At 34.1% G+C, this 13,073-nt stretch overlaps 2 protein-coding genes across 2 annotated transcripts; one reads left to right on the forward strand and one right to left on the reverse strand.

The window, feature by feature from the left end:
* Nucleotides 1-317: 317 nt before the first annotated feature.
* On the forward strand, nt 318-5,930 carry LOC139844780 (sphingoid long-chain bases kinase 2, mitochondrial-like). Its single transcript, XM_071835004.1, has 12 exons — nt 318-581; nt 672-748; nt 1,626-1,679; nt 1,760-1,819; nt 2,965-3,042; nt 3,162-3,208; nt 3,311-3,351; nt 3,464-3,548; nt 3,630-3,744; nt 3,840-3,962; nt 4,356-4,456; nt 5,300-5,930. The coding sequence occupies exons 1-12, from the start codon at nt 434-436 to the stop codon at nt 5,427-5,429; spliced, it is 1,059 nt and encodes a 352-aa protein (XP_071691105.1). The 5' UTR covers nt 318-433; the 3' UTR covers nt 5,430-5,930.
* Nucleotides 5,931-6,291: 361 nt separating this feature from the next.
* LOC139844781 (mitogen-activated protein kinase homolog MMK2-like) lies at nt 6,292-10,535 on the reverse strand. The gene is made up of 6 exons (XM_071835005.1): nt 10,252-10,535; nt 9,626-9,755; nt 8,506-8,643; nt 7,289-7,621; nt 7,000-7,183; nt 6,292-6,839 (listed from the first exon to the last, which is right to left on the reverse strand). The coding sequence occupies exons 1-6, from the start codon at nt 10,407-10,409 to the stop codon at nt 6,667-6,669; spliced, it is 1,116 nt and encodes a 371-aa protein (XP_071691106.1). The 5' UTR covers nt 10,410-10,535; the 3' UTR covers nt 6,292-6,666.
* Between the last annotated feature and the right edge of the window lie 2,538 nt (nt 10,536-13,073).

Here is a 13,073-nt window from a genome sequence, read left to right on the forward strand (position 1 = left end):
TAATAAAGGACCGTAACAAATAAAAAGAAAAGAAAAAAAAAAGCCATCAAACACATAACATGTAACCCGTTTCATCTAGTGGATATGGATATGGACGAATGAACTGAAATTAAATAGATATCTATATAAATATGGTTGAATAAAAATTAATTAGATATGAATATGGATATGAATACGACATCACCTAATCTATATCCGATCCAAATTAAATAGATATGGATATGAATATAAATACTACATCACCATCTATATCCATTGAAATATGTACCTGAGAGTTTGCAAGAAAACAAATTTGTACTCCGTAGTTCATAAGCAGTCAAACAAACACGTAATTACACAAAATTAGAACCGTAACTCTCCTTCAATCTATCTTCACTCCACACAAACTCTCACGCACGCAAATCAAGACTAATTCTCAAGTGATAAATTACAAATGGTTTGTTTAGGCATGGCGGTGGTATCTATGGCGGCGAAACCCTCACTTTTACGAGCCGAACAGTCCGATCTCTCCGCCGCGACCTGCACGGGATCCTCGTCATCATCTCGTCGCCGGGACCTTGTTTTTATCGTCAATCCTCGAGGTTAGTACTTATATACTGTACATTTATAATTTATAATTTGCTGTAGATTTTTATCTGAGGTGTTAATGAAATGCAATTGATCTGTATAAGGTGCTAATGGTCGTACGGGGAGAGAATGGAAGAAGCTGCTGCCGTACCTTAGGTCTCGCCTCGGTAGCGATTGTAATGTGAGACTTCTTTTAATCTGCTTTTTGTTAAGTCTAATTGTGCATAGTTTCGTATATGATTGATGTACATATCTGCAATTCTGCATGTTGCTGCATTTATTTTATATGGCGTGATCAAAATTAGGTTTGATTGTTAGAGAAATGTAGTAGAAAGTACATCAGTTGAGTTGTAAATTTTGGAAAAACTAATTGAAGTCTTTGAGTAGCAAGCAGTAGGCTTTTACTTAACCAAAATAAGTCAATGTTATTGGTTGTCTTGAAGACATTAAACTTTGGGTACACAATGATTCATAACTGGTAAACACATGTATGAGACACGATGATTCATAACTGCACACCATTTTCTTAAAATAAGTGATTAATCGTATACTTGATTTGTTGCATATGGAAAGACACTTATCTGCTTCGAGAACTAGATGTCTAGGTGGCTTAGCCATCTTATGGTGGGTGATACTTGACGGACTAATTAGTAATATTGTGAGAGATTATTCAAGATCTTAAGGTGCATTACAAATGTAATGCAGCAACACCGAGAAATTGTTATACCAGATATCTAAGGAGTGTGTTTTCCACAATTCTTTCTATAACTGCATAATGTTCTGATAATGCACGGTATCAAAATGTCAACTGTAATTAGTAAATACGGAGTAATTAGTAATCAAACATTACTTTCCTCCAAGATTATATGAAACGGAAGTCAAAATTGTAGAGAAGGATTAAAAGGCATATAGCAGGAAACTAACTATACAGATGAAACCATCTTTTCCGTATAAATTCACGTCCAGAATATATGTTGTGTGTTCAGAAAATATGTTTGAATGGTGCAGCATAATGATTTTTGTAAAATATGTGTTGACCCTTCTTCAATTCTATACAGATATGTGAATCTTTGACTTCAGGTCCATCACATGCGATAGACATTACCAGGGAGGTATGCATGTTGAGGCTTTATGTTTGTTATGAAGTTAATTTATAACTATTTAGAAATTCAAATGGATCAAATGTTGGTAGGCCATACGTGAGGGTGCTGATGCAGTTGTGGCAGTTGGTGGCGATGGGACACTTCACGAGGTAATATTTCTTTTGAGAATGTTTTTATTTCCTGCACGTTGGGTTTGTGAAGTACATGGTTATGACAGTTTCATGTACTTTTTTATCTGAACTCTTCATCTAAGAATCTATGATTAAAGTTGCAGTCGCATGTTCATCAACTTGATATTATACACAAATGTTAGTAACTGAAACTCCAAGTTTTTTCATGTTTCTGATATCATTCTGAAGCACATCATTAAGTTCTGACACAGAAAAGTATACACACATTATCAAGTATTTCTGTGTTGTCTTTGTTTGTTGTTAGTTTACGCTTATGCAGCTTAATTACTTTACTATATTGGCGATAAGTTATCGTTATACCGCACATGCTGCGGTGTCAGCCATTACAAGTAATTAGTAATAGATGTTAATACTATGACTTAGAGTGTGCGATGCCATAGCACTTTCCATCTTCGTTTCATACTCTTGGTATTGTTTGCGGAACATGTTATAGACATAGTTAATGAACACGTGTTTTTAGTTAAGGAGGTCAAACCAAATACTGGTCAACAACAACAACAACAACAAAACCCAATACCACATGAGTGGTGTATGGGGGAGGTAATATGTAGACAATCTTTCCCCTATCCGAGAATAAAGACAAGTATTTTTCCACCCAGAGTGAAACACTCTCAAGAGTAGAGAAAGTCATCCCTCTCTTTATTCGACGGATAAAGAGATTGCTTCCGAGAGGACCTCCGGCTTTTAAGTAGGAAAAAGGTTTTTTTTTTATATAAAAAATAATAATAATAGACGCCATGAAAATGGTAGAATCAAATTTCCATGGGTTTTAAATCCTGCCTGGAATTTAATTTAGGTTCTAAGAGTCAGTCAAGTCGCCAACAAATCGACGATTGCAGTCGACTCAATAGAGCCGTATTCTCATTGGAGAAACAGTTAAATCATATTATGAAAAATTGTTGATACTGTTGTTACTACCAATATCACCATCAAATTCACCAAAATCCAGATATACAGAAAAAGCATGCAGTGTATTATACATTATCTCTTTTCGTACATAATTTTTAAAAGCAAAAAGTGGGTCAGTTTAGTGGTAAAATTGGCAGTGGCCATAAATTTGATCGAAAACAGAGTCTCATGCATCGAGGATCTTAAAATGTCAGGTTGTCAATGGATTCTTCTGGGGTGGAAAACCAGTTTATAAGCATGATTCAAAGGTTCCCCATACAACATCTCTCGGTGTAAGTGTTTGCACAGGCTGATATTTCACACTCCCATATTACTAAGTTTGCACAGGCTGATATTTCAAACTCTCACATTACTAATTTTAAACATTATATAAGCTAATGGAAATTTGCAGTTAATCCCCTTGGGAACCGGGTCTGATTTTGCAAGAACGTTTAGCTGGTTAGTACTTCTTGCACCGGTTATTTCCAGATATTTGGTACATTAACAACATCAATCACCATCTTAATATAGATCATTTTTTTTTTTTTTTTACTTTGTTAGGACAAATGATCCTGTTGACGCCATTGAACGATTAGTTAAAGGTTGTGAATATTTTGTTCCTGGTAGTGTAGTACCTATAGTGTTTGGAGAGTATGATTTGCTATCACCGAGTATTTTATCATTTCGGATTTTTGAGATGAAAGCGTTCTGCAGGGTCTAGGTCACGGATTGATGTTGGGGTAATCACTAAAGAAGGTGGAGATTTGCACTACTTCATAAATGTTGCAGATATTCATCTGTAAGCATACTACCTTTAGAAATTATGAGAACAATATTCAATTTGTGGTAGTACAAATGATTATCTTAAATAAACTTTCAGGAGTGCAAAAGCAGGTTATCATGCATCTAGATACAAAAGATTTGGGAAGTTGTGCTATGTTATTGGTGCTTTGCAAGCCTTTTTTGGGCATCACAACCAGGATCTAAAGATCAGAGTCAGTACTTCGCTTCACTTTAATTAATTGTACTTCATTTTCCTTTTTACCCTGCTGGCCTTTGTTCAGTTATGATATGATATCATTTATTTTAGGTTAACGACGGGGAGTGGGAAGTATATCCCAAAGTAACAGCTCTCTGCATTGGGAATGGACAATTCTTTGGTGGTGGAATGAGGATAACTCCTAATGCCCACCCTTCAAGTGGAAACTTCGAGGTGCAATTTAGACTTCGTCTCATATACTTTAGACATGTCAATATGGGCGGGCCTAAAGGGTTGGGTTGACCCACATACACTTTTTTGTTCATATGTTTAAAGTATTAATATTGAAATGTAAGTTGTGATTACCAGAACAATATTCATTTTGAATAAAATGATGTTGGAAGTTATATTATATGCATTATTAAGGTAGACTTTGGGCAAGTTACGACCTGTTTGACTTGTTCAACCCATTCCCCATTCAGGCTTGTTTAAATTTTCCCATACCCAAATCGAGTCATTCATAAGTAAATGGATTGATATTGCTACCCATATACTTGTGAAAACTTTGCCTGTAATACCTGGATAACTTTAACTCTGCAGTTAATGTTGGTTTTTGTCTCGTATCAGGTGGAGACCCTTCAGGATTTTCAATGGTACGACTTCATTCTGAAACTACATAGGCTGTACAGCGGAACTCATTTGTCGGTGGATAATGTCTTGTCAAGAAGGTATTCACTCTTTAGAAGTCAGCTTTATCCTCAATTATCATTATCATTATTGTTATTGAAAAGCCCTAGCTTTTGTGAGTGGTATATTTCCCATACTGTCGTGGTCTAACAAAAGTCTTGATCACACTTCATCAAAATCAAAAATCTAGAACTCCTTAATTTAGGTATCGTCATCTAGTAACAACATATGTATAGCCAGTTATCCTTTAATTAGAACTGATAACATTTTGTGTCAACAAATTATGATTGATCATTATTTTAATTAATTTATGAATAATTTCTTATCAATATGAAAGCTATTAGACAAGATAGTTGAAGTGTAGGATTACAGTGTAGGGTCATATTATGTAAATGTAAATTCTGTATATACACCTCTCTTGTATCTGTATTAGACACACAAATAACGCACATAAGTTATAGTTCAACTATCTTGTCTAATAAAAGCTATAATCAAAATAATAATTTTTCTTTTCTCAACACATTAGGAGGTTCTATATTGTTTTTAGCTTTTTAAAAATAGAATCTTTTACCCATCTGACCTGCAAGAGATGAATTATTACTCAAATCAACCTTTCAATAAGTAAACAGATTAAAATTGTAACGTCTAGCTATATGCTGAACCTTTTATTAGGTATGAAAATTTTGATGGATAATTAGATGACTAAGAAAATAATGCAAGTTTCACGAAATGATTAAATGAATTCAGATTTACATGGTACATATAGAGGGTGAGCTTGTATAACTTAATATAGCGTTCAAATGAGAACCATAAATTTGATTTTATATTTTTGACTTTACATTGTTGTAGTTGCTTCTTTTCATTAATATGGTTCCACAATGTAGTGCATTTTCAATCGAAGTAGAGGAGGTTGTGGGAACCAACAGCATTTTTGTTCAATCTGACGGAGAGCATCTGGGTTTCCTTCCAAGAAAGTTTTCTGTTCTGCCTGCTGTTATCAGCATGATTTGCTGAAAGCCAGTTGTCTATATCGTTTTTATACTGTAAACATTGACTCAAGAAGCTTCCCAACATCATTTTTGCTTTAACGTAAGGTGACTATGTTATCCTTGCTGATTCCGAAAAGCAGAACACTGAAATCAATTTCAAGTTCACGAGTATATTTCATTCGGCTGTTATGTGTAGTAGTATAAGTCTTTCCAATAAGTTACGACTGATTTGTATGTTGGATCAGAGTACGTCACATTTCGTTCTAATAACGACTACCTTATCAAAATGTGAAAGAATGCTTCTGTTGGTGAAACATAGCAAATACGAGCTCCATTTTCTATGCAACCCGAGTGTTATGTTTGGTGTTCTACTTGTAAATTGTTTTCCTTTGGGAAATGAATTATCAAGTACAATTGAAAACCATAGTGTTGAATAATGACCATCCTTTTGTATTGTTTTGTATTCAGCAAACTGTTTTCTTTCGTTGTACTCTGATGCTATAAATATACAAAATGCAAATTCTTAGTTTCGATGTTCATGTATAGTTCTGAGCTTTCGCTTGACGAACTTTTCTGCATAAATACGTAGTTATTTATGGCAATTTCTGAATGATGCTGCTATCTATCGGAAATTGCACTACATGGAAATAAACCTACCATAAAAAAAATATGCTTACTCAGATAATTAAGCTTTTAGAGACACTGGTTGATCATGTTAACTTTAAAATGCATATTTACTGTGTAACGAGTAATGCTCACAACTTTTATTCAACTTGAAACAAGCTCTGCCCATCTTACAACGCTGAAGTTCGATTATACCGTGACATGCAGTATTTTGCTCTGAATTGACAGTTTGATACTGGACTCATGTTTCATGTAACAGGCGCTGTTTCAGATATAACCTCGAAATGGCCTAACGAAAATCATGGATAAACAAGTGATACACAACGCCACACATAATATTCAAACATAGCTACCCCTTTCCGACATATAGATTAGTACTTTGTGCATTCAAGGTTGTACATCGCTCTAGATTGGGCTAGCCCAACATTAGAAAAAGTATACACCAAGTAACTGGAAGTTATAATTTGAGAATAGAAGCAGTGAGGGTTAAACTCTTGCTTCGTCTTCTTAAACCATTTGAATAAACATAAAAAAGGATCATTAACAAATATACGGGGGTAAAACCGTAATCCCAGGGTCATGTCACAATGTCTAAGTTGTGTACATCACCTAAACACATATACATACATATATACACCTCAATAAGTCGGGTCTGGATTGAATTTTAAAGACTCCCTCCAAATAAGCTCCTTGATATGTTCTTCGGTGCATGATGGCTGCTCGAACTCAAAACTAAAAGGCCTAGGGCATATTGGCTCCTCATTGATTTCGTGAAGCGGTGCCAAGTATGGGTGACTCAGTGCCTCATCAACTGCAATTTCCATCAATTAATAAAACATATATACTTATGCATATATACTTATAGGATACATATACATGTATATATTGTATGTCTACATACAGACTGGTGTCTTTTATTCATATTCATATTAACATTAAACATTTGTTAGTAATTAACGAGAGCTTGATACCTGTAATTCGCCTATTTGGGTCGAAGATGAGCATTTTTTCCAGTAAATCTACAGCTCCTGGAGACGTATTCGGGAACCTAACAGAAAACTGTTGCCGTGGATACTGAGGAAGCTGTCTAACGTATCGTCGGGCGTTATCACTTCTAAGAAATCCTAGACTCGCATCATCTGGTGAACCAATGAGCTAAAAAAAGTCAAACAAACAAACGTATGGTCAAACACCATTTCCCTAACAGAACAAAAAAAGTTGATATTGGATTAGGGTGTTTCGATGTAAAAACACGTTTACCTCTGTGATTAGTCTAAGCTGATGAACGTAATCTTTGCCAGGAAACAGTGGTTGTCGAGTCACGATCTCACCGAGAATGCAACCTACTGACCAGATGTCAATAGCTCCTGTGTATTCTGAACAGTTTAAGAGCAACTCTGGGGCCCGGTACCAACGAGTAACAACATACTCAGTCATGAAGTCTGTTTCAGAAGTTGTTCTTGCAAGCCCAAAATCCCCAATTTTTAGGTCACAATTCGAGTTCATAAACAAATTGCTTGGTTTTAGATCACGATGCAGGACGTGTGCAGAATGAACATATTTGAGTCCTCGTAGTATTTGGTAAAGAAAATACTGCACGACATCAAAAGTTCAATCAAATAGTAGACAAGGGATCAACTATTTCAAGTAGAGGTGCCAATTTCAACCCATTTACTATTTAATTGGTAAATTCACGGTATATTTTTATGATCTAATTTCTAATAAATTACTTATTAATCGGTAGATTAGAAGGAAGTGGTCATACGGTATAGAAGAAAATCAGTAGATTACAACGCATAAAACTTCCTTTCTCATTTCATTTAGAAAAACTATATAATTATAAATTTCGTTATCATATTTGACGCACTATTTTGTACAAGAAAACTCCAAATTTTTGAACAAAAGTGTTTTGAGCCAACCTGACCCGACCAGACCCAATCCTTACGCACATGTTATATGTTTTGGGTCAACCTGACACAACCCAAGTCGTAGTGAAAGTTAAGATGTTTTTGGCCCAAACCAGTTTAGATCTGTTACCTGACCAACCCATTTGTCCAGCTCAATTGTAAACCACCAAAAAGTTAAAAAGTTTTCCATGTTCGGGCTACCCGGAAGGGTGAGTAATCCGACCCCATACTCTGATGTACGCAGCCCAACAGGATTATTCCCTGGATGTTTCCAACCCACCCCTGACAACCACTAAATATTCGTCCTAGAAAGGATTCGAACCATTATACCCTGACCAATTTCTACAAATTTTAGTGTTCATGTGAACGTTCTGATTATAACAGTTTATCAAAAAAAAAAAAAAAAAGATGGTTCTTTCACACGTCATGAATGAATTTTAACAAGAATTTGGATGTATGGACAAATTCAGAATAACTAAAACATTATGAACATTTGAGCATTATTGGTATGCTATGCTATTGACAATTTTAGTGTGCAATGATGTAAGTAACAAAAGAATGGAGCCAAACCCGACAATGATCATCAGCCAGAGGTTGGTTAGAGCGTATTATCTGATGAAGATCAGTGTCCATCAACTCATAAACGATGTAAACATCATTGAAGTTCTCCATTTGTGGAGGTCGTATGATATCTTTGATTGCAATAACCTGTGAAAGAGTGTCAAGAGTAAGTCTAAAACCCATCCACAACACATCACGAGTATTCACTGTGCATCATAATCCTACTCATTCAAAGGACCAATGGCATAATTAATTTTAATTTACAAAATTATAACCTACATGAATTCTCTTTCGAGTACTAAAAATTATATTGTAATTGTTGACCATTCCTAGGACGTGTTGCAGAACTCGAGATTACTCGGCGATTATTAGGAAATTACTCCCTCGAAGGTCCCGACCAAGTACTCCCCAAGTAGTGATTTTTGCAACCTTAAGTCCAATGGAAGTTGTAACATTTGACTACTCATAGATCTTAAACAGTCAAATAGGTCATTTCAACTTAAAAAACTTACTGAAAAAGTATGCATCAACTGTTTCATGGTCATTCTAAAAAGTAGCGAGGGCAACTTTAATCCATTTCTACGGAAATGGGTCGATATGGGGTTATTACATTAATCTCTAATGGGTCAAACGGGTGAAACCATATGAGTTTCATTTATCTAAAAAGAAAGAGGTCATATGGGTCAAAAGTCACCCAAAGTGTAAGTCGAACGCATATAAATTCTATAACAAAATTATCTTTTCATTCCTTTAGCAAAAAGAAGAGAAAAATAATTTTTTAATGTATGGAAAAGTACCAAACAAAATTACTGTAATAATTAAGCAGAAAAAACCTAAATTTGTGATAAAAAAAAGTTAGATGGCTGTTGTTCCAATGGCCCCAGGCCCCAGCTGCAATGACTGAGCCACCCACTAATCTTTAATAAACTGGCCCATGCTCATCAACCACAACTGTATGAACAGGAGCACTTTTCGGATCTCCAAAAGTAACCAAATATGGACACGATACACTAATTTACACTAGCATTTGGCATTATAGTCTGCACCATAAAATTGGATGTTTTTCCAAACTGGAAGATTATATTATTATTATGCACACAAGACAACATTTATATATAAGGAAACTCACATTTTCATGATCCATGTGACGAAGAAGCTTAATCTCCCTTAAAGTCCTTTTGGCATCTATTCTGTTATCAAAAGCGTTCCCAATTTTCTTGATGGCTACCTCTTCACGTGTCTCGGCATTGGTTGCAGCACTGAACCAAATCAACAAAAGTCAACTCACTTCACGTTTTGACGAAACAATATGAATGATCAATAACATCAAGCAAATTCTTTAATTACTCCTTACTACAATACCAGTTAGCTATATCATAACCTTGTAATTCATTTCATATGCTCCAATAATTTAATCAATTATCAATTAATGGCAAATTAACAAAAAAACAAAGGGCTAGTTTCCTGAGATTTTAAAAGTAGCAAAAAGAGCTAAATTTGGAAATTTCAAAATTAGTAAGTCTTTGTAAAGTTGTAACACCATATCCCTAATTTTAATGGATTATTTGTACTCTATTTTCTAACAGCTTGCAACTAAATGGATCATAATCAAAAAGTCAACTAACCTAACTAATCACAAAAATTCACATCTCTCCCCTCAAAAGAAAATCAAAATTCCACACATTAATTCATGCTAACTCAAAATAACACATACTGTAATAATAAAGAAAGAATTTATAAATGATGATTACTAACCAAACAATACCATAAGCTCCTCTGCCAACTGGTCTGATCGGAGGAACATACTTGGTAGAAACTTGAAAAAGATTACCATACACATTATACTGAACATAACGACCATCATGTGTAACAACCCCTTTTATATCATTAGAACTTGACTCCAACACAGACATATTTGTCAAGTTTTCTCTTAAAAAAAAAAACTATGAAGATTGTAAAAATTGATGATTTGAGGTTTGATTGACTAGTGCGAAGACTATGAATGAGAGAAGACTCAAAGAAAGAGACTTTTAAACTACTTGGAAAGATATATGGTTTACCCCCATTTTATGTTATTTTACGGAGTATTTATATTTTTATATTTGTATTTGTTTTTATTTTATTTATACAAGTATTATTTATATTTATATTTATATTTATATATTTATGTACTCTTTATATATAATTTATATATAGGGGCAGGATCAATTGGGAAGTAACCAGAGGAATCAAAAAAAAAAATTGTTTTTTTTTTGGAATTTCTTTTTTCCGGCATCAAGATCACACGAAAATATGAACATTTAGAAAAGACTCTTCGTGATGAATGTTATTATTTAGGCGGGAAAACGATCGACAAAAAATAACATTCAAGATAATATTGTTCGTGAAGAATGTGAACGTTTTTTTTCTTTCATGTTTTGTGAAGTAACATTTAGCCCGATTTCGAGTTTAGGGTTTAGGGTTTGGTGTTTTGGGTTTGGTGTTTTGAGTTTATTCCATAAATCCAAAACACCAAACCCTAAACCCTAAACTCTAAACCGTTCGTGTTAAAAATTCAATCTAAATTCTAAATCTAAACCCTAAATCTAAACCCTAAATTTCTAAACCCTAATATTTAAACCATAATAGCTAAAACCTCAACATACGCTCGAAAAACACGATAGTTGTTATATATTACTTCTTCGAGCGTTTTCCCGCCAAAATAAAAACAATTATCACAAAGTGTATTTATTAAATGTTCATATTTTCATCACATCTATAATGTTCGTGAACAAAGTTTTTTCAAAAAACGAAAAAAAACAAATTTGTTTCCCCCCGATTGGTTACTTCCCTCTTGATCCTACCACTTTATATATATATATATATATATATATATATATATATATATATATATATATATAGCGTTTAAGGTTTAGATTTAATGTTTAGATTTAGGATGTAGATTGAGGATTTAGATTTGGAGTTTAGATATTAGGGTTTAGTAATTTAGGGTTTAGATTTAGGATTTAGATTGAGTTTTTAACACGAACGGTTTAGAGTTTAGGGTTTAGGGTTTGGGGTTTTGAGTTTAGGGACCAAACTCAAAACACCAAACCCTAAACTCTAAACCCTAAACTCTAAATCGGGCTAAATTTTACTTCATAAAACATGGAAGCAAAAAAACATTAACATTCTTCACGATCAATATTATCTTGAATGTTATTTTTGTCGATCGTTTTCCCGCCTAAATAATAACATTCATCACGAAGTGTCTTTTTTAAATGTTCATATTTTCGTGTGATATTAATGCCTGGAAAAAAATTCTAAAAAAAAATAAAATTTGCTTCTCCACGCTTCCCCCCGATTGGTTACTTCACCATTGATCCTGCCTATATATATATATATATATATATATATATATATATATATATATATATATATATATATATATATATATATATATTCTCCCTTTATCTTTATCTAAATCATAAGACCATTTTCATCCCGGCATGAGTTTGTTCCGTTAGTCCTACATGGCCAAGTGTGACGGAAACTGACGGCCCCAAACGCAGCGTCAGTTAGTTGGGCTCTTGTCCATCAGTCACGAAAGTGACCCATATTGAAGGATCCGTTAGTTTTTGTCCCATCAATCACAATTTTTCATTATATATTTTTTTATTTTAATTAACTTTTTTCATCATATTTTCAATCAGATTTTATTACATCACCTTACTCTATATTTAACACAGAAAATTGATATACCTGTTAAAAATTGTTAGACCATTCTCTATGGATTCATCATAAGTTAGTTACCTGCTCCTATTGATGATGTGGCATTCATTATCCCTATAATGCCATAAGCACCACTTCATTATCCATCCTCATTACCCATGTAACGTCCTCCCAATAGGGTCTGGAAGAAACGTTACTAATATCAAATAAACCAACATATTATAATACGAGAACAATACTAAATGAGAAAATTTAACTTTATTGAGTACGCAGCGGAAAATGAAATGTCGTTACAATAATGGAAATAACGATAAAGTAATTGTTCATATGCAGAAGTAATAAATGCGATATCTCTTGATCCTAAGTCCAAGTAGCATCACATAAGTAGTAAATAAGAAAGCTTGAATCAAACAGCACCTGAGACAAAACATGCTAAAGTGTCAACCAAAAAGGTTGAGTGAAGTTCATAGGTTTAACAAAAGTAGTTATCGTCGTTTTTAGACCACAAGATTTAGTTGTAAAGTTGATCTCCCGCAGGATCAAAAAGTAGATCTCGCAGATCCAAAAGTTATGCCAGTGCGTGATACTTAGACTAAACATTCAAGTTTGCCCCATGACAAGTTGTGTCTGTCCTTGTCGGTTTAATTTCATTATCAAGTAATACAAAGACTTAGTCAAATGTATCGGGGACGTTACTCCCGATAGGCCTACCCCCAATAAATAAGCATGCCGCAGCACTTAAAAATATCACTGTAGGGACTTAGTCGGACATAGCCGGGTATAGCATAGTTTTAGCAGTTGGTACTTGTGTCTAAATTGTAAATAGTAAAAGCAGCATGTGTCTCACCCCAATAAATAAGTTAAAT

This window comes from Rutidosis leptorrhynchoides, chromosome 4, assembly GCF_046630445.1.
Source record: "Rutidosis leptorrhynchoides isolate AG116_Rl617_1_P2 chromosome 4, CSIRO_AGI_Rlap_v1, whole genome shotgun sequence".
NCBI lineage: Eukaryota > Viridiplantae > Streptophyta > Magnoliopsida > Asterales > Asteraceae > Rutidosis > Rutidosis leptorrhynchoides.